The sequence below is a fragment of the Scomber scombrus genome, chromosome 23 (genome assembly GCF_963691925.1).
Source record: "Scomber scombrus chromosome 23, fScoSco1.1, whole genome shotgun sequence".
In the NCBI taxonomy this organism is placed as follows: domain Eukaryota; kingdom Metazoa; phylum Chordata; class Actinopteri; order Scombriformes; family Scombridae; genus Scomber; species Scomber scombrus.
The window spans coordinates 8438927-8460633 of record NC_084992.1 but is presented as its reverse complement, the minus strand read 5'-3'; the positions used below and the strand labels follow the sequence as shown (position 1 = coordinate 8460633).

Here is a 21707-nt window from a genome sequence, read left to right as displayed (position 1 = left end):
AGCCATTGACCTTTACCAGTTGGGACCTGTTTGTTAAGAAATAATAAAACCAAAGAGGCAGGTGTGGTTGGAGAGTATCTGCAAATAAAAAAACCTGAATATGCCCTGCAGGAGTCCTCTGAATACGTTTCTCGCACATCTTGGCCTGGTATATTTTCTTGCTTGCTCCAATCTTGAATGTTTTTCAGTGATTATGTCTTTTCTGAGACTGACATAAGAGCCCCCCAATAATAGAGTAATTTTAAAAATCTGCTAAATACTGCTTTTTAAATAGCCTTCTGCCATTTCTCAGAGGAGGTATTCGTTTATAAAAAGAGAGAGAAAAAAAGAGGAACTCACATTGTTTGGCCACAGTAGCTCTTTAACCTTTATTATTCAGATAAACTTCCCAGCTGATTAAATGGGAAATCCTAAGTGTTTTTAAGTGTAGCCTATATACAGTTGAGTTGTATGCTATTTGGATGTCTCTGGAGTGAGCTGAAGAAACCAAACAAAATAGAGTTCTGATCTGCAGTGACTCAGTATCTACTCTGTACAGCCTAAAGCGTTGTACATCCAACCAGACCTGATATATGAGATCATGGAAAAGTGCTCACAACTAACTAGAAAAGGCACTTTGGTCACATTAATTTGGATTCCTGCATACAATGGCATTATGGGCAATGGAAGAGTGGACCCATACAAGCTGATAAAAAGAAAATATGGATATCATAATTAAACTGTCAAAATCAGAAAGAAAGAGTAGGCTATTGCATGGAAGAAAAGCAATAATGAGTGGCAGTAGCACTGGGATCAGAAAGTAAGAGGGAGACACATACATTCAATACAAGACAGAGAGGGTAAGAGAAACAGAGGAGGAAATAGAAAGGAGGTGGTAATGACCAGACTAAGAATAGGACACAGCAACTTAAATTGGAATCTTCACTTTATTGGGAAACATGCGACTGGACTATGTGAGTATTGTCAGGCACCAGAAACAGTAGTAAATGAAAGTCGTATGCAAGAAATACACTACAGAAAGAAAGGACATGATGGAGATAATAGAAATATATTAAAGTGTGGTGATAGTGAAACAGGCAGGAAGTACTTCATCTTTCTTAAGAGAACTGGACTGATGGAAAGAGTTTGAAAACCAGGACGTGGTAGGAGTTACTTAACCCCAGAAGATGGCAGTAATTCAACTCAAAGGATGCAAGCTGTCATAAAGCAACAAAGGAGAAGAAGACAGACGACGGAACCACGCCGGGACGTAGTGACCCTAAACATGGCTGAGAAGAAACATAAACAAGAGGAGAGGTGTGGAGTTGACCTGAACCCGGATCAGTTCCGCTGTTCAGTATGTCTGGAGCTGCTTTTAGAGCCAGTCACTCTTCACTGCGGTCATAGTTTCTGCCAAAAGTGTATAAAACGCTTCTGGGACGTGAAGAATGTGAAGGGAGAGTACACCTGCCCCGATTGCAGAGAGAGATTCAGTCCCAGGCCTGTGCTGCGGAGGAACAACACACTGGCTGAGGTAAAACGGGAATAACAGTATCTCTCATACTTTATATTACCTTAATAGTCCTGTTTTTGCGTCTAACACTAATGCTTCACTGACACTTGAAATGTACACAAAGTTGTTGGGCATGCATTTCTTGTTTGTGTTGATCCACCTGTTGTGTTTGTGTTCCCAGTCCAAAATAATCTTATTATATCAGATTATTATGTAAGATATTTTTATTAACAGTCTGTAGAGCCCTGCAAACCTCACTTACCTGAGATCATACAACTCTTTTTGATTACATTATTATTTTGATTATCACAAATACTCTGGTCTCTGGTCTCTTAGTTTTATAGACTAACTGTAGTGTCACCCATTTATTTATAATGATTGGTAAAATCATATCATATTGTGGAAAACCACAAGCATACAAAAGTTAAGTAAGAAATGCAAAATGTAATGAAAATGTAAATGCATTACAAGTAAAATGGCTCTGATAAGGCATCAGCAAACAAGTGATATATCTCAAAACCGACATTCATAACATTGACTGTGATCTGATATTTTTGCCATAACTGAAAACATTTTGTTTATCATCAGGTTGTGGAGAAGCTGAAGAGGAGTCAGAGCCAGCAGACTTCTCCCTCTGCTCCTCTGGCTTGTGATGCCCCGACAGATGTTGTCTGTGATTTCTGCGGTGGTACCAAACCCATGAAAGCCACTATGTCTTGCCTGACGTGCTTGGCATCGTACTGTCCAGCCCACCTCGAGCCTCACTACAGTGTTCCTGTGTTGATGAAGCACCAGCTAGTCTCTGCTATGGTCCCGCTGTGTACGAAGATATGTACAGAGCACAGCAAGCTGATGGAGATCTACTGTCAGACAGACAAGCAGCTTGTTTGCTCTCTGTGTACTGTAAAAGACCACGAGGGACACAAAACAGTCCCTGTTTCAACACAGAAGGCTGAGACAGAGGTACAAACAACATATCTGACAACTAACGAGCATCTGATTAAAGCTTTTGAAAATCTAGTCATGGTTTTAAAGTCAAACATATTCACCTCATTCTGTCCAAAGTCCATAATAATATGATGGCTATAGAACTTAATCATTAATAACAAAGCTGGCATATCTAATGGATTACCTAGTAATTGGAATGTTTTATTATTTCTTGTTCAAAGCATGAACTCTTCCAGTCTCATAAAAAAAAAAAAAATCATATATTCTTTCAGAAATGGCTGGTCTCAAGTCAAAAGAAAGTCCAGGAAAGAGTCCAGCAGGGAGAGGAGGAGCAGAGAAAGCTCAGCGAAGAGGAGGAGAATCTCAAGGTGCGAAAAATACACTGCTGAATTTTATATCAGTCAACATCACCTGCCGAGTTAAATGTTTGTATTTAATTTGAAAGTGATTTTTAACATTTCTTCATAATTTTATTAGAAACATACCTGCTTAGCACCATGTTGACTGAAAATAATTTCATGTTAACCTTTGACTATGATGTTTAATTATTGTTTTACTGTTAAAATGGTGTGAAATCAGGTGTACCCTCCTAGTTCTACTGTTCTCAGGTGAGCATTTATTGTCAGCTGCAGTGATAAATATAATACATTCTACCTTCCATAGAGAAGCCAAAGGTCAGGGCCCACTTGAGAGCAGTGCCACTAAAACGGGTGCAATGTCATTGTTTTGTTAAGTTAATGCTACTTTTAAAATGAGAGAGAAAATAAAAAACAAAAACTTGTGCCAACAGAGTTGTGCCGAGGCTTCGGTGAAAGACTGTGACAAGATCTTCGACCAGTTAATCTCCTCCATGCAGAAAAGACGCAGCGAGGTGAAGCAGCTGATCACAGCACAGGAGAAGTCTGCAATCACTCAGGTTAAAGAGCTGCGGCTGCAGCAGGGGGAAGAGATTGCCAAGCTGAGAACAAGAGACGCTCTCCTGGAACGGCTGCTGTACACCGACGACCACATCTATTTGATTCAGGTACCAGACACTCTTCGGCTTTGCATTCAACTTTTTAAAGTTGATGCTTCCACTCAAAAATTGTTTTGCTTATTGTGTTTAATGTTTCTGTAAAGAATTGTTTTTAAGGCATGAATGAATATGCTGTTTCCTGCAGTACTGTTGAGTTACATTACTACCGCTCTTTAACTGTCTTTGAGGTGAAAGGACCGAAAACAGTTCCTTCTCCTGACCAAAAGGGAGAAGTCAACAACAATGCAAAACTGCTGTTAGTTGATAGTTTATATGGGCTATAACTATATTTTAACACATAATACTTTGAATTAAAGTATTTGTGGATTTTAAGTTTACATCATCTGTCTTTAACCAGCATGTTCCCACCTCTCAGACCAAGCTGAGGCTCTGAAACAAAATGGTACATTGAATATGAATACATACAATGAATACATTTTAGTTCTTTAGGGATATTGAGTAACAATTACTCTGAATAAATTGCACAAAACTCACTTTCCTGACTCAAACGATCTGTAGTTGCTTATACCTAAGCCGATTTTTTTAACATATTGTTTTTTTGTCTTTGACATTGCCTCTGACATATATCTCTCCTGATTTACCAGGCTTTCTCCAATTTCTGCGACCCTCCGGAGATTTCAGTTGGAGCTGGTCCTCCACGCTCCTTCAGAGAGGTGACTGACTGTGTGTCTGAGCTGAGAGACAAGCTGGAGGCCATGCTGAAGGACACGTGGCCAAGGATCTCTGCCACAGGTACCTTTCTTAAAAATCAGAGTCAAATATTGGTTTCCCTTGTGTTTAAAGGTGTTTTAATTAATTACTGTTTTGTCTTTTACAGCTTCTTATGTAGACTTCACACTGACACCAGAACCAACAACCAGAGAGGAGTGTTTACAATGTAAGGAAATTCAGTTGAACCTCTTTTTTCATGCAGTTATAATTAATGTCAGACGTTTTAATGTCCAAACTCTTTTTCTACCAGATCGCTGTGCTCTCACACTGGATGTGAACTCAAACTACGCCTATCTCTACCTGGTAGACAAGATGCACAGGATGAAGCCTGGTCCCAGCCCATATGCTGCTCACCCAGACAGGTTTACTAAGTTTGCACAAGTGCTGTGCGAAGAGGGTTTGTCAGAGCGATGTTATTGGGAGGTGGAGTGGTACGGTCGCTCTCTCTCTGCTGCAGTGTCATACAAAGACATCAGCCGAACATCGGATGACTCACGGTTTGGAAGCAACAACAAGTCCTGGAGCTTAGAGTGCACATCAAAGGGCTACTCGTTCCGTCACAATAATGTAGAAACACCAGTGTCAGGACCTTGCTCCTACAAGATTGGAGTATACCTGGATTATAAAGCAGGCATCTTGTGTTTTTATCATGTCTCTGACTCGGTGGTGCTGCTCCACAAAGTTCAGACCACCTTCACACAGCCTCTCTATCCTGGACTCGGGCTTGACTATCAATGGTATGATGCTGGAGTGTATGCACAGCTGGTCAAGTTGTTGTAGTAAAAGTGTGTGCTGCAACATAAAAACACTAGAGGAGTATAGATGGGAGAACTTAAAAGACTTTGGTGCTTAAACATAACAAAATATTTATTTTCTTCTTTTTCCATCTATAATATTTTCCTTCATGTCCCTCCCAGAGCTTCTTTCTAGAGAAATACAGTTTAAAAAAAAAAAAAAATGGTATCTCTGCTTTTGCCGGTCAGATGTTATTGTGAAGGGAAGGTGACAGAGCGTGAAAACTCTGATAAAACCTGCCTTAACATGAATGAATTAGATCTAGCCTGTAGTGAAAAGGCTTTTGACTTTGTTTTTGTTGGTACTTGAGCTTGATACGATCTAAAGGCTCATCAAGAAGTTTTTCATCCAAGAAAAGGCAAAGCAACATGCAAGTCAATGCAAGTGCCCAGTCCTTAAGGGGTTTTTGTTTATGAGGAAATTTTACATGGAAAATGATTCAAACCTAGTACAAGTTAATAGGTTTTGTAGATTCAGTCCAAATAATTTACACTGTTAAGCGCATCAGTTATTTTCTAACTAGGCAGGATATTTTTTCTTTTCCTTTAAAAAAAATAACTTTTCAACCAAAGTGACCTGAATGCTTATTAGGATGACCAACTGCTCTCAAAATGTCTTGATTGATTGTCACAAATTGTACTACCTGACATGGGAAGTTGTGCCTAATAAACTTAACTGCATTGTCTATATGGAAGATTTTATGCATTTCATTTCCATGTGGTGGTTAGCACTGTCACCTTATAGCAACACGATCCTGGTCTGGGTTTGAATCTACCTGCCGGGTGTAGCTCTTTTGGAGTTTCTCAGTTGTGACCAATCTTTTGCCAAGTATGGATGAATGGATATTCCTGCTCTACTGCTGAAAGGAAACACCAAAAATATGACAACAAACGATGACGTTAAAAGAATGTGAAGTTTTTAGAAAAAGTATGAATCAACCAAAGATGTTAAACTGTGTGTGTGTGTGTGTGTGTGTGTGTGTGTGTGTGTGTGTGTGTGTGTGTGTGTGTGTGTGTGTGTGTGTGTGTGTGTGTGTGTGTGTGTGTGTGTGTGTGTGTGTGTGTGTGTGTGTGTGTGTTCATAGCATATTTTATTACTGCCTGTACTTTTGTTCCAGTGCTGCTGTTCGAACAACTTACTTTTGGTTTTGGGATGTTTTTTGTTTCCTTAGTTCCAGTTATGGGAAAGGTTAATGTTACAGTATACAATGGTATTTTCAGTGGTGGAAAGTAACTAAGTACATTTTCTCAAGAACTGCACTTAGTGACAATGGTGACACATCGCACCAGAGACTACATGAAACACTGACTTTACGACACAGCACACCCCTTGATGTTGTCACTATAACGACATGCTACATGACACTCCCCCTGACTCCAACCGTGACCCTAACCATCCCATACAACCAGCTAATCTGGCTGGGTCTGGCATGTAAGTAAAGTAGGTTTGTTGTGTATATACTGCGAATCAGCTAACTTCCAGTTTAACCCAGGGCTAATATGAGGAACAAAATTATTTAATCGTGCGGCTTTTCTGAGGAACAAAATAATTCAATCATGCGGCTTTTCTACACTTCCTAAATGTTGTCTGACCCAACTGATCGAATTTTGATAGTGAAACGAATCATTTTGTGTGGGTTGTGTTGCCCAAAACAGTTAATCCACTGTTGTACACCCGCACAAGTAGCAACAGGCCAAGTAATGCCTTTACTCATAGAACTGGAGTTACATCCAGGTAAGTACTATTTACTCTCACTGCTAGGCATGGGATAAAGAAGTTCTGCATTGCAAGTTTAAGCCAATTTGAATACTTCTTCCTCTGGATATTTTAAACAACAGTAGTTTGGAGAAGGTCCTTCCCTATTTTCACAACATGAAAATGCCTCTGTGCACAGCGAAGTGAGGTTCATTAAAAAAAAAAAAAAGGGTTTTCCCCATATCGTGTGAAAGAACTTGACTGGCCTCAAGCCCATCTGAGAGCCATGGTTTACTGCTCAAAATCAGTTGGTGATAATTAATGGTCCTCTGACTGATTTTAGGCAAATCCATGCAGCCAGGCTCTAAAATCTAATGGAAAGCCTTTACAGAGGAGTGGAGGCTTTTATAGCAGCAGATTCATGTCCATGTTTCAACATACTTTTAGCCTTGCTGGATTTTTACGTGCTTGGGTTTTGAGATATCTGCCCATTTTGTTTGGTACCTACATAAAAACTATCAGAGGTAAGTGGAAAAATCTTTTCATACTTTGGGTGAACTAACTCTTCAGGTCGAAAAGAAGCAGATGGAATTTCTTGCACGACATGTGAGGATGTTGACAGATTGCCAGAGTAGAGGCAAGCCAGGTAATGGGGACACACCTTCCCCTCTCACTATACTACATGTTACAGCAAGCATGACAAATCAATGGAGAGAGAGACAGAGAGAGATAGGAGAGCGAGAGAGAGAGAGAGAGAGTGGGTGGGGGGAAAACGTGGAGTTGAGAAAGACTGAAAAGTAAAGGAAGAAAATAAAACTTTCACATCTTCAGACGTCTTTTCCAGTTGTTGGTGTCTTCTTTTTTCTGTTGGGATTCCGATGACTTGGTGAGTCTCATTTTCCTATCTCTCATTCACGAGTCTGTGTCAGTAGCAACACTGTGTTTACAACTGCACACAAATCACTGCAGTGAACCATAGCTATGCTGCTACTGTTTAATGAGAATTTTACTTTCCTTTTTTAGGATTTCCAGGAGTTCTTTTTTTGCTATCACTTGCTATATACTTTTGCGAATATATGAAGAGTTTTTATGTGGTCTTGTGACATTATTTAGTAATTTAATTTTCAGTCCGAGCTTCTTTTTCTGCTTTGAGGTTCCCTCAACAAGTATGATTTGTTCAAACATGCCTAGCCTGGCATCACCATACCATTTTCGCAAATGCCAGAGCAAATAAAACATGAGCTTGCAGATTTGTCTGGTTCCCAGGCTGCAACATGCCAGTTTGTGAGACTAAATCTGTGTTGTTATGCTCATGTTCTATGAGTTGTGCAGTGTGTACCGTGTGTTGTTTTTTTTTTCTTAGTAGGCAGGTGAGTCATACAACACACAAAAACACACCTTTTGAGTCAGACAGGTTTTCTACTCTGTGATGTGGTCACTTGTTCTACAGGGAGCTTGGTTTGTACAAATGTCAAGAAAAAGCTTGTGGGTTTAAAAGGAAACAAACAAACACTGCCGCCAACAAGAGGAACAGAAAAGAAAATATGACAATGATGCCAACTATATCTGGTTATAGTTGGTATAGCGTCTCATTGCAAAATGTGACACAGTCTCACGCACTGCTGCTGCTGCTGCTGCTGCTGCTGTGATGCCACTGTCAATGTGGTTTGACCGGCTTTCTATAAACATTGCCCATGTGGTCACATTTCTTTGTCTCTCTCCTTCTAAAAACCTGGAAAATGTTTTTCTACAATGTCATCAGCATTACAAATTTGTATAGATCTTCCATTTGTTTATATCTACAAAGTCTTATTATTGGCAATGTGCATGTTTCTATTTTAAAACTTTTTATTGAAAAATATCCAAAAATCACTTGAGTATTACAGTAAACTTAACGTAAGTTTTAATATCCTCTATAGAAATACTTCACCGTGGTATCTTGTTCAATCTAGAAATGTTCTGGAAAATGTTCTGCATAGTTACCATAACTAAATGAATGACATACCTAATTTTGACAAAGTATTGAACGCCACTTCCTAATGCCAAAAAAATAAAACTAATATTATAAACAGGAAAACCTGACCCCTTAAATGTGATATTAATGAAATGCTTAGAGCTTTTTCATTAAAATACAAAATCATGCAAAAAACAGCATTAGTATTCTACAGGAGCTGCACTAAAAGTAGATGGCAGTTTCTCAGGATGCAATCATTCTATCTCTGCTGTGTTTCTACCTGTAATGTCACATGATCTGCACTTGTTTACCTTTACAACCAATTACACACTGATTTAGCCAGTAATAATGCATAATTACAGCACAAACTGCAAAGAATTATCAAAGAAATTTGGCGAGCAGATGTGGGTGTGAATATTTCATAATATGCAGGGGAGTACTGACACTGCATAGTTTGAGTGTCAGCACTCTCAAGGGCGTACTCTTGTACTAATAGTCACGATATGTTGGACAAGTAATAACTTGCCATGTGACTTTTTGAAATTGTGTGTTTCCAGTAAGATGAACGGTTTTATAACTGACTGGCGCACATCTGGATTCTTTGGAACTCAGTTTTGAGCCCATGTGTTCCTATACAGGAGATGAATCTTTTAAAATATGTCTCAAATATATACTTTCATTTATTTAAAAAATGCCAGCTAATTTCCTTAAACAGCTGGTCACTGTACCTTTAAACAAATGTACTCAAATAGGAGTAAAAAGTGCATCTGATGGGGACTAGTTTTCAAGTGGCGTATTGATACACATTTGATGATGTGGTAGTGGGTATTTACAGCGGCATAACAGTATACAGTGATTGTGCTATATGTGTTGAGGATGTTTATGTTTCTCTATTAGTTTTTGGACAACAATGGAGCTCAGAAGCATGACGTACATTAAACATCTTGATAAACAGAGGATGCTTGTTAGTAGGATTCATTTCATGGGATTTATTGACAACAAGAAAAATATGGAATATTGCCCTCATATGTTATACATTTGCACTGGTTTCTTGTAAGTTTTAGAGTAGATCTTAAATGCTGCTGCTAATTTATAAATCCTTTAGGCTCAGGCCAGAATACATTTCTAATGTACATGAAAAATACAAACCCAGTAGGATTTTTGAATACTGAGGAAGCAGTCAGATAAAGTCAGAATAAAGCTGAACGTTATTCTGCACACAGATAAAAAACAAACTTTTGATCATCTTAAATACACCCAAACTTATTACTGAACTGAAACACTACATTACACCTGCTTGTATTACACCTATCAATTGTTGAACATTTCATTGCAAAACCACAGGCATTAATCCACTGTACAGCCTCCACTATTCTGAGAAGGCTTTTGGCATTCAAGATTTTGTAACCTGGCTGAAAGGATTTGCTCTTGTTCTACCTCAGGAGCATTAAGAGGTCAGCCACAAAAATGGAGTTGCGGCTTGATGAGATTGACAACAGAAATCTGTGCAGGCCAGTCAACTGTGGAAAATCTACAGAGATGGCTCTGTGGCATTGAAACAGGAAAAATACTTCTCCAAACCCATGTCACAAAGTTGGAAATGCACCAATGTCTATAATATAATTGTATGCTTTCAAGATTATTGTTAAGATTTCCCTTAATCGAAATAAGACGCTCAAACAAACAACAGCCCCAGACCAAAAGTACATATCTTGGTGTCCACTTCAGGTGCATATTATTTCTTATATTTCTTGTCTATTATTTTATTTTATTTTTAGTTTGTTTTTCTGTGTTTGGATGGTCCAACAAATAAACATTTCTGTCAGGCCTAAAGATTTTTTTAAAAAGTGAATATGAATCTAATACTTAATCACTGCTCAAATACTGACTCCAACATGGTGACTATTGCTCATCACTCGTGTCTGGTCTCGTTTTTCAGGAATTAAGAGTCTCCGTTAAAACCTGTTACACTTGCGCCACACTCCTACGCTTTCCTGCAGAAATACATACTTGTATTGTCAAACCTGAAGTCTGTGCCAGATTAAACATGGAGTAGGATTCAGAGGTGAGGCTTCATTATTAGTCAGAAATCTCTGGAAGTTGTCAGAGTCACTTTGCAGTACAGTAGGTTGATGTCAGGAAGGAGATGCTCTGGAAACACTGTCTCATATTGATTATTATCTTTAAAAAGCACATGTCTGAGGTTTGCAAAAAAACCCAAAAAACAGTAATTGCATTCTCTAATATTGTTATAGTTTCTGAATTTCATTTCCCTTAACAGGTAGAAGTAGTTCACCAATATTCTCTCCCCTTTGCAGGTAACTAAAATGGCCCAGAGACACATTTTTTCTCTCAACTCTACACTGAGTGCAGCAAATGAGACCATTGTGGATAGTCAAGTCGGCACTGCTATGGGTGCCCTCATCTTAGGCCTCGTCTTCCTCTTGGGCTTCCCTGGAAACCTTTTCATCATCTGGAGTATCCTGGCGCGTGCCCGAAAGCAGTCCATCACCACCCTCCTCATCCTCAACCTAGCTATTGCCGATGGCTCCCTGATGGCTCTGACCCCGTTCTTCATCATCTACCTGGTTATGAAGAAGTGGGTGTTTGGGAATGTGATGTGCAAGATCATCTTTTACCTCTGCCTGGTCAATATGTACGCCTCCATCCAGCTCATCATGCTGATGAGCGTCTACAGGCTGGTGGCAGTGCTGTGGCCGCAGCGCGTCAGTGCCATCACGGGCCAGAGGACTGTCTTGCGGATGCTGGCGGTGGTGTGGGTGGTTGTGATGGTCGCCTCTGTTCCTGCAATTATCTTCAGAAGTGTAAGGATGACTGATGGTCGCGGGGTGTGCGATTCATTCCATGATGAAGACAGCCATGTGAGTCAATGATGACCTGAATATATTGTAACTACAAAGCACTCTCCACCAATGCTGCACATCTTCTAACATTGTCATTTGAATAAAATAGAAAAATGTGTAAAAGCATCTATATCTGCAGCTAAACAGACACAGTGATGGGCAATCAGTGTTGATTTTTTTTGTGAATACTCATTCCTGTATAGGAACTTTAGAATATGTACAAGGATAAATTATGCAAAATGTGTGCAAAAGTCAGAATCAATACCATTACATTTACCATGTTACTAAAGCACCACCCATGCGTGAATCAATATAAAATGTTGCAGGCTCACATGTATATACTATACATCTATATATCATCTAAATTCAGTTGACACTGCATTTGTATTTAAGACTCTTTTTGCAACGCTGTGAAACCAGCAATCCAACATTCATACCCACTTCACACAGCAGCTGGACAGCTGTGCAGAGATTAGAAAGTGTGCAGGGTTTGAACTTCTGTTCCCAGCTCTCTTTCTATCTGATCATTTAATTAAATCTGTCATTGTTCCTGCGTCCAACCAGCTGACCAACCCAGTATAATGCAAGAGTGTGTAATACACCTGCTGATCCACTAGAGGACACTGTATCAGTGTCACATTTGATACCAGCAGAGGGTAAAATAGTCACAAAATGTAACCATAGACCTCAGTACAAGGACACAGATTTTTCAGTGCACCTCAATATGCAATAATTGGCAGGATAACAATAATTCGTATGCGCTTTACAAAACTATTACTGGTAGAAAAATAATAAAGTATTCTGGTGTGATAATTCTATGGTTAAGGTGTGGGTAGTTTTAGGCAGACAAATCACTTGGTTACGGCTAGGGAAAGATCATGGTTCAAGTTACTACTTCCTTAAAGACAGGCAATCTTTTTCTTCATGGCATCAGTAAACACAGTAACAATTGTTACAGTTTTATAAAAACACGGGGCTGACCCACTGTTGCAAACAGGAAACAGTCATCAAGTCCACTTTTTGCAATTTAGAATCTAACCATCCACCCAAACTACCATCTGAAAATGTGGAAATTAGTCACTTTATAAACGTCATCTGAATTTTGCCACTTGACAGGCTCTTTTAAAGTCGTGCACACATGTTCTTTTAATGCCAAAGCGAGACAAAATGTGACACTGATAAGGTATTGTCTCGTGGATCGGCGGGTGCATTACATGCTTTGGTGTGATCTGGCTGTTTGAGTTCTTATCCTTATTAATGAAATAATGATAATTTCTCACCTGACTCTGTAATAGTAGGCTTTTCACTTTACCTTAGAGTTTGGCACCTTGGCAGGACAAGACTTCAGATATGTCCAGACAACACATTGTACGAACTACTGTGGTTCATTTATAGCATACCGTGACCTCAAGCATGACTTGGTTTAAGATTTTGATCTGGTTGTCCCAGACTAGTTTTTGAATCAGCTGTAATTTTCAAGAGATAGATTTCAGTTTGACAGGGGTAGTAACACCTAATTAAATGTCCTTTAGCTTTTTTGTTTAAATCAAAATTCAGAATCACTTACCTTACTTTTTGGGGCAGTCATTGTTGAACTTTACCTAGTAGAGATTGTCAAAAAATAAGATTTTGTTTTCCTGCTATACATTCTCATCTTATTTCCCCTGTGCAGGTGGTAATCCAGTATACACTGGAACTCATGGTGGGGTTTTTAATTCCCTATGGGATCATTGTATTTAGTTACATCTGCATCTTACGGAAGATCCGGCAGACCAAGTTCCGCCGTCGCATCCGTAGTGAGAAGCTCATCCTAGCCATCGTGGTGACCTTCTGCATCTTTTGGTTACCCTACCACGTCATCAACATGGTGCAAGTATGTCACACATCCTGTATTTTAGAAACAAGACATATAAAGTTTTAAATATACAGATTTTAAAAGTATTCAGCATGCAAGGAGGTTTAAAGTGTAAAGAGATGTTCCAATGTTATAAATTAAACAATTTGTTTTGTTCTCAGGTTACATGGGCTTTGTGTCCACCTGGTAAACCAAAAGAATTGTAAGTGATCATTTATTTGTTTTCTTACAGCTAGATAAGAAGATTGATACCATTCTTGGGTGTGTTTTAAGTATGGAGTAAGAGCCAGGAGGAAATTAGCATAGCTTAGCATAATGGGAGCAGGGGAAAAATGCTAACCTAACTAGTTAAAAAATACAGCTATCAGCATCTCTGATGCATCTCACAAATTAAATGTATACTGTTTCTAAACCATAAACAAACAGTAATTTAAAAAAACAACAATTGGCAGCACCTTACAATGTATTAATTACTGAGCTTAAGAGGTGATAGTAGTTTTTAACTTAATACAGAGCTCTAGCTTCACACTTACACAGACATGAGAGGCTGTACCTTCTCATCTAGCTCAAGAACTCTGTTGTCATTACATTAAATGAACAAGTCACCATTTTTTGGCTAATAAAATGCTCTCCTAATTTTTTCATCCCCCAGACTGGGTAATATATGGCGCAGGAGCCGTGCCGTCACCTCGTCCCTGGCGTTCATGAGCAGCTCTGCAAACCCGGTGCTCTACTTCTTTGCTGGCAAGTCCTACATTCGGCGAGAAGGGCTGGCGTTCATGGCCCGCTTGTTTGAGGGCACAGGGCTGGAGTCCGCCACCCGGAAGAGTCGACAGAACAGCCAGAACAGTCGTGACAAAGACAAAGACGCGGATGCCGTCATGCTAAAAGACAAAGATCAGGACTCTGTTACCAACTCGAGCTCTAATGTCAAACCTGTGAAGAATGGTAAATAGAGGACGTGGGAGGCAACTGGCTTGATGCTGGCATTGTTTCTCTGGGGCATAAAGGACACAGGCCTTTAAATCTCTCAATCCACTCAATAACTTTGAAAGATGCAGTGGATTAGACCTGTATATATGAGCCCTGCTCTGAACTTCATCCCTCACCAACCTGAAAAAACTCCTTTTCATTCCACATCCATCCCTCAAAGAGAGATGGAGCCTTATGTTTACTGTACATCACTGTAATGTAATTTTTCCTGCGCCATTTTTTTGTTTTGCTTGTAAAAATGTCGAAAGTAAGCCTAGAAAGATCCAGATGAACTGAAACAAGAAATATTGTTACAGGGGACATATCATGCTTTATGTGATTTCTGTTGTTTTTATACTGTTATGATGTTCGATATCTATGTTAAACATGGTCAAAGTTCCAAAACTTGAAGTGAATGTATTATTTATGTAAAAATGCTCCCTGGAATTCAAAAGTTAAGGGCTTCAACTGCTTGAGATGTCACTTCTGCTTCCTCCTTGTGATGATGTTAGATTGTTCCTGCATGCCCACGAATGGTAATATGTTCTGTAGCCTAAGGTTGGTGGTGATAACTCTCTGTGGATTTGTCTCTACAAGCAGCATTCACATTACACACAGTCATGTAGTCATTTCATCCACTGTTAATATGAAAAAACAATGATTCAGTCCAGTTCAGTTCAGTTGCTTTTATTGTCCCCTAAGGGAAACTTGACTTGCAGACAGGTTAATGATTGGCATGGCTTTAAAGAGAAAAGCCTAAACTGAAAAGTTGCAATATATCCTACGAATATGCACAGTGAAAGAAAGAAAAATACGATATGAAGTAATGGATATTTACTGAAAAAAAGTGACACATCACAGGTTTGTTATGTAATACACGTAGTACACCCTGTCCCTCGTAAGTAACTTGTAGACGGTTGTGTGGAAAGAGGAATATTCAGTAAATCTGCCAAAAAAGCCTTCTTCAAAACAGCATGACCACGTAGAAATGATTTAATGCTCAAGTATCGACACGATCCTGGCAGTTTACTGGAATATTCACCACCTCTCTTATTCATCCTCATGACAGTGTCTGGCGCTGTTCATTCCTGTTCTTCATTTAACAGGATGCTGCCACTGCTTTCACAACATTGTCGTAATATCATCTCTTTTCTCTTCCGTAATGATGTACTCAATTTCAATGACAAAAAACAAACGAGACAGTGAGTTGTAATAAGTAGCATTATCAAAACATTAAACATTATAAAACACTACTGGTTTAATTTTCACATTCATAACATCTGTTTTTTGGATGACTGCAGCACAAATGATCCACCACAAAGGGTAACAGATCAGTCAGTGTCAGTATTTTTCTATAAAGCTGGTATTACCCATGCACCAATCTGCAAGAGTAGTATTCAATAGTAGCATGAAACAGTGTTGGGGGCACAAGAGAAGTGTGCTCAAGCTGGCTTCCTGTGGTCACTGGATTTCCCCTCACATGATCCTTCTTACTCAATATTACCCAATGTTGTTCTTAACACTCCACACGCAGTCTTCAATGCAAGGAAGGAAGGTAAGGAGTCAACACTAAATCATCTAAGAGAAATAAGCACACTTTTGGAGTGGATTTGCCTTTGGAGGCTATAAAAAGTCAGGATAAAAAATCAGCAGCTTAAGGTCAGTATGCAAGTTTGATGTATCTAAAAAAGATGATGTATTTTCTATTTCTTGGTTATGTGAAATAAAAGAGAAGAGTTACATTACTGTACAGACTAATTTAAAACAATATTGTGCTCCTTCATAAGATCATTACATTGGTGGATTTTGAAGGACAATTAAGGAAAACATAATTCAGGGAGACTTGGGCTCACAGGTATAAGACAAGCGGGGAAAGCTGCATTTATTTTATTTAAAAATGGGTGAAAGAAAAAATAATTTCGGCACAGCCAGGATTAACAATCATTAATATGTTTTTGAAAAAAACGATTACTAGTGGTGTTCCCCTCCTTTTTGGATTCTAAAAATGTTCTGGGTCTGATGCTTTTCAGTGCACTACTTACTGACTGTATCTTTTTTCTGCACACAAATCTTATTCAATAAAATATATACGTGATTATCACATTGTGAGAAATGTGTGAAGTGATACTGTATCTAGAAATCTATAAGAAAAAAAACATATTTTGTAATGTTTTGGAGCAGTAACATACGTTCTTATCTTACAACAGAACATCCTGTTTCCTGCAAAAGGTGTGAGTCTAGTTTCACAGCTGCAGAAGACACATTCAGATACTTCAGTGGCTTTCATGATGGCATCCAATATCACCACCGCCATCTCCTCCACTGCATTCTCTCTGCCCATCAGCGCCTCAGCTCTGGGTGGCATTGTAATCTTGACCCTGGCGTTTGTGCTGGGCTTCCCTGGGAACCTGTTTGTGGTTTGGTCGGTGTTCTGCAGAGTGAGGAAGCGATCAGTGACTTGTTTGTTGGTGCTGAATCTGTCCCTGGCAGATGCTTTCGTGCTGCTCAGCGCCCCTTTGTTCTTACGTTACTTGGCTGGGGGCAAAGGCTGGGAGTTTGGTTCAGCAGCGTGCAAACTGGTGCATTACCTGTCGAGTGTGAACATGTACGTGTCCATCTACCTCATCTGCCTGATGAGCTTGGACCGCTGCATGGCCGTCACAAAGCCTTTTCTTTCTCAGAGAATGCGAACCAAACGCTCCCTGCTGGTCCTCCTGCTAGTGGTCTGGGTGATGGCGTTCATCTTGTCACTGCCGATGCCCTTCTACCGCAGGTGAGCCTAAAATTTATTTTACAGCTTTGAATCTAATACTTTTTCTACATTTGCAAACTTGATTTTTTAACATTTGTCACTGTGGAGGCTGATATGTGATAGATATCTGATAACCATCAATAGATGTTCAAAAATCAGTTTAGAATCTATTACATTTCTACATTTGCAAACTTAATTTGAAAAACAAAGAATAGGCTGATATTCACACCTAATTCTGCAAGACTCTTCAGTAACTTTTATCACTTCTCATCAGATTAGTTGTGCAGGGAGGGATTAACCACACGGTTTACCTCATGATCAGATAAGGAAGCCTGACTTTTTTTGTCATCTACAGATGCACCTGTAGGTGTTTTTACATCTATTGGTCGTTTGTTTTGATTTGATTCAGTGGATGAGTTGCTACTTTGTTGCATTTTGCCTTTGGGTCAGTTTGGTTTCACACAGGCAACATTTCAAGCAAACCAAAATGTATCAACACAAAGCCACATGGGAGCTGCCACTTCCTTCATTGGTCATAAGTCTGGCAGACAGTTTGTTTTTTCTCCAGGATTGCTTTCCAAATGGACTGGAAGAATTGGCATCTTTGTATAGTTGCGGTCATTGTTTTGGCCATATACCAAGCCACAATACGTGAACAAAATGAAACATCTGAATGCACATCAAGGCAACATCTCGAAAACTATGTGTTGCTTCATGTCACCTGAAGACGTGCTGCTTTCAGTTGGCTGATGACGAGAAGAGAACATATTTCATCACTGCTCTGTGTCAACCCTTGATTCATGATTACAATACAAAGCTCTTTGTTTCTAATCAGATTGAGACCACCACTTCAACAAGGTCTTGGTTGATTTGGTCTGCAGAAAGTGAGATTGCTGCTTTCACACCTGCCAAGACATGAAAATGTAGTAGGGTTTGATTCAATTGAGCTAAACAAAGCTAGTTAGGGACTGTCTTAAAGGTGCATGCAAATGGTACCAAAGGAGCTTTAAAGATTTTACCATTTTTATTTTTCACATTTCAGCTTATCAGTGTTTTCATCTCAACCTCCTTTTACCGAATGCACAACCTACTTCTTTTTCTTAGAAAAACATTGTGCAATATAATCTGATGAGGTATTATGGCCCATTTTTTTCAAAAGTAGTTTCCTCAATATGGCCCAACACATTTCTGCTTTGTGTTTTTTCCGTGAACTTCCTGTTCTGTTTTTACTAATGATTTACATGCACACCCTTAACATTTCTTAAAGAGTTCTTTCATTTAGATTTAGTTTAGACTTTTTTCTTCTTTTGAAGGTGTTTTGAAGGAATACAAATCATGTTTTATTATTTGATCAATACAGGTAGCTGGTTAACATGCTGTTTTATTCTATCGCCCTCTAGACTTGTAGATATATGAAAGAGACATCCACTTTGTGTAAATACAGATACAGCTATGAATGCAACTATTTCAATGATATGAACAGATACTGGTGGTAACTTCACATTACACCCTTAAGGAGTAATTTTCAGTGTTTGCACATACAGTACACTGACTATTCTGAGTTGTGCAGATAAACCAATACCAAATAATTATGATGTCTAAGTGATTGATTTTAAAATGTCCTTTGTAGTTGTAGATCACCAATTCATCTGGATTTTTTATAGTGCTAATGTGTAATAATAATTGTACATAGAAAAATTAAGCTATACATTTTATTTCTTCATAATTTTCACTATCAGGCAGTTTAATAAAGTTTGTCCGGTAGAAAACATACATATGGACGTTTATTCCGAACAGAATTACTACAAAACAACAAACCAAATCCAAACTGTGACTCAATATATAAAAGTTGAGACCATGCATCCAGATTTTTTAAATCCAGATTTGGTCAGTTTTGGCCTCATTATTTTCTCCAGTGAGTTCTTTTTTAACTCTTGAAACTTTAAAAAGTTACTTGTTGCGCCAACAGTTTTGGATAAGTATATATATTGCAGCAAAACATGCCCATGTATGACCGTTGTGCCTTTTTAGATGATTAAAAATGATAGAGCCCACTGAAAGAGCCGGATGTAGATGTGATCTAACACACTGACACATGACTTCCAGGTCAAACCCAGTGTGTCCTGCATTCAGAGTGTGCCACTTTGAACAGAGCAGCACTGAAAGCTCTACTACTCACTTAAATGGAGAGATGCAGGTCATCTCAAGGGCTCAATAACTCTAATTATTGAATTTTGTGCTCCCAAAACTTTTTCTGCTCTCACTAATCTTTTCCTGTACACTCACTGTGTCACCCACTAAATCTGTTTTGTGGTTGCTTAATAGTTTTGTTGCTAATTAACTTCCACAGTTGATGGCAAAACTTTGACAGTGAATGTATTTTAGGGTATGATCAGAAAAAAACTTACATTTTGTTGCAGTCTTGTCTTTACATGTCTCATCATCACATTCACCTTATATTTATCTGCTCCTTCTGTATCTCTTACAGTAATCTGAAGAAGACATTTCACAATAATATTACTCTGAGCTTCTGCATACCGTACCACTGGCGCAGCGTGAACCACAAGGTCTTCCAATACGTGTTTGAGACCATCATGGGTTGCCTGGTGCCCTTCACCCTCATCAACGTCTGTTACATCTCCGTCATCTGCCGTCTGAAAAGCGCCAAGTTCCAACGCAAGAATAAAGGCAGCCGCTTGATCCTGCTGATCATCTGTGCCTTCGCCGTATTCTGGCTGCCCTATCACATTGTCAACATCATAGAGGTGAGTTTCAATCTTTACATTGACCTTCATGGGCGTCAAACTATTACTGTTTTCCTAAGAGACCAAAGAACGGAATATTGCAGTCTTTCTAGAAAAAAAAATTGCATCAGACATTTCAGCAAGATGTTGAAAAACATGCAATGGATTCAAAACATGCACTTTCTATTAAAGATTTCACATCATTTTGATACTGCTTACTTTAACGTGAAGTACACATTTTTGAAATTAATATTTAATGCAGCCATTTAAAAGAAAAGCACATAGATTAATGAACTTTCAATATGAAAGAATGAAATTAAAAATGGATACGATATTGTTTGAAAGAAACTCAACCCTTCCCACATAAATGTTTCACAACGAACATTTTCCTGTGACTCTGTTTACAATTTCTACCTTCTAATGTATAACATCTGCAGGAACTTATATTAGAGTTGAAATTTCTTTTAAAAAAATGGCAAAATACAAAAAACTGCAATCAATTTGTGAGTGAGAACAGTATTTGAGAACTTACTGCTGTACTCCTGTTTCCTCCCTTCCCCTAACTTCCCATCTCCAGGTGGTTGGCCTGTTGACTGGCAGTGTTTCAGTGCTCAATGCTGCGCGTACAGCCCGTCCCAATGTCACAGCGTTCGCCTATTTCAGCAGCGCCGTCAACCCCATCCTCTACGTGTTCGCCGGCAGTTCCCACATTCGTCAAGCTGGCTTAAGCTTCATGGCCAAACTGTTTGAGGCCACCAACTCAGAGAGCAGGAGCACGTCCTTCACCCGCAGCAGCCGTGCAAACTCTTCACCAGATGAGACATCTGTTCTGCACACAATGTCCGTCAAACTGGGGAAGGCTTTGAAAGGCAAAGACAAGGAGAGGAGCAGCAGCACAGCAGAGAAATATCTGGGCGAGTCTGTATTCAAGACTCTAGAAAGTGCTGAGCAGATCGAATAGCTCCAACTCAAACCATTTTACCTGGACTACACTTTACGATAAATTATTTAAACTGTGTTAACTCATAACAATCATGTTATTTTGAGCTTTAACTTCAGTGAGCATTATTGCATTAGTCATTAGAGGGAAAAATATACCTGTTCAGTCATAAAATCACCATAATGTGAATAAAACCTTTATCTTGTTGCTAGTTGAAGAACCAATTTCAGGAAATGTCACTGGACACAAGTGTTTTGAACCATATGTGCTTTCTGTATGCATCCCTTGAAAGTTGTAATCCTTAAGATATCAGTTCTAGTAAGCTATAACTGCAGCAAGCACTTCTTGATCAGCTACTTTGCCAGAAATACAACAGAAGAGAAGCTGGTGTATCTGTTTACAGTACAGTGTGTCCGTGGAAAATAAAGATACTGAATCGCTATTGCTGAAAAAACAGGGTTTGTCTGATGAAAAGAAAAAAAAAAACTAATAATGAATTGAAAATGACTCTTCCTTATATGTACTTGCTCATCAAAGTATTGCTGGCCCAGAAATGGACAAAATTGTTTTTCAAATTTGTTTGAATATTTTATATGATTTCTAGACTTTGTACTTTTTTGTTCTTAGCCTAAAAACTTGTAAAACTGTATGCATTATTATTTTATCTATGTAAATTATCTATCTATTTTAGATATATAACTGTTATGGTTTCAATACCTTGCTTACAACCTGTATTTAAATGCTTTTATTACCAATGTGTTACCAGCTGTTTGTTAACTTAATAAAACTCGTTTTTATAATTTATTTTGGCCAAACAAGTACACAAAGTATACAGGCTTAAAACATTGAAGCATGTTTCTTATGCAACGATCAGCAGCACAGAACATTTCATAATCATCATTTCCTGTCTTTCACATCTACGTGAAGTAGATGTGAAAGTATCATCAAA

The 21707-nt window shown here is 38.8% G+C and overlaps 3 protein-coding genes across 3 annotated transcripts; all 3 read left to right on the top strand.

Annotated features, from left to right (window-relative positions):
- The first annotated feature begins 1264 nt into the window (after window positions 1-1264).
- On the top strand, window positions 1265-5647 carry LOC134005639 (tripartite motif-containing protein 16-like). The gene is made up of 7 exons (XM_062444577.1): window positions 1265-1513; window positions 2081-2455; window positions 2713-2808; window positions 3231-3464; window positions 4061-4208; window positions 4294-4353; window positions 4438-5647. The coding sequence occupies exons 1-7, from the start codon at window positions 1265-1267 to the stop codon at window positions 4965-4967; spliced, it is 1692 nt and encodes a 563-aa protein (XP_062300561.1). The 3' UTR covers window positions 4968-5647.
- A 5311-nt stretch (window positions 5648-10958) lies between these two features.
- Window positions 10959-14306, top strand: LOC134005497 (leukotriene B4 receptor 1-like). Its single transcript, XM_062444423.1, has 4 exons — window positions 10959-11513; window positions 13168-13368; window positions 13512-13552; window positions 14003-14306. The coding sequence occupies exons 1-4, from the start codon at window positions 10959-10961 to the stop codon at window positions 14304-14306; spliced, it is 1101 nt and encodes a 366-aa protein (XP_062300407.1).
- A 1631-nt stretch (window positions 14307-15937) lies between these two features.
- On the top strand, window positions 15938-21081 carry ltb4r (leukotriene B4 receptor). The gene is made up of 5 exons (XM_062444588.1): window positions 15938-15981; window positions 16530-17095; window positions 19563-19839; window positions 20396-21009; window positions 21065-21081. The coding sequence occupies exons 2-4, from the start codon at window positions 16608-16610 to the stop codon at window positions 20777-20779; spliced, it is 1149 nt and encodes a 382-aa protein (XP_062300572.1). The 5' UTR covers window positions 15938-15981; window positions 16530-16607; the 3' UTR covers window positions 20780-21009; window positions 21065-21081.
- Window positions 21082-21707: the final 626 nt, after the last annotated feature.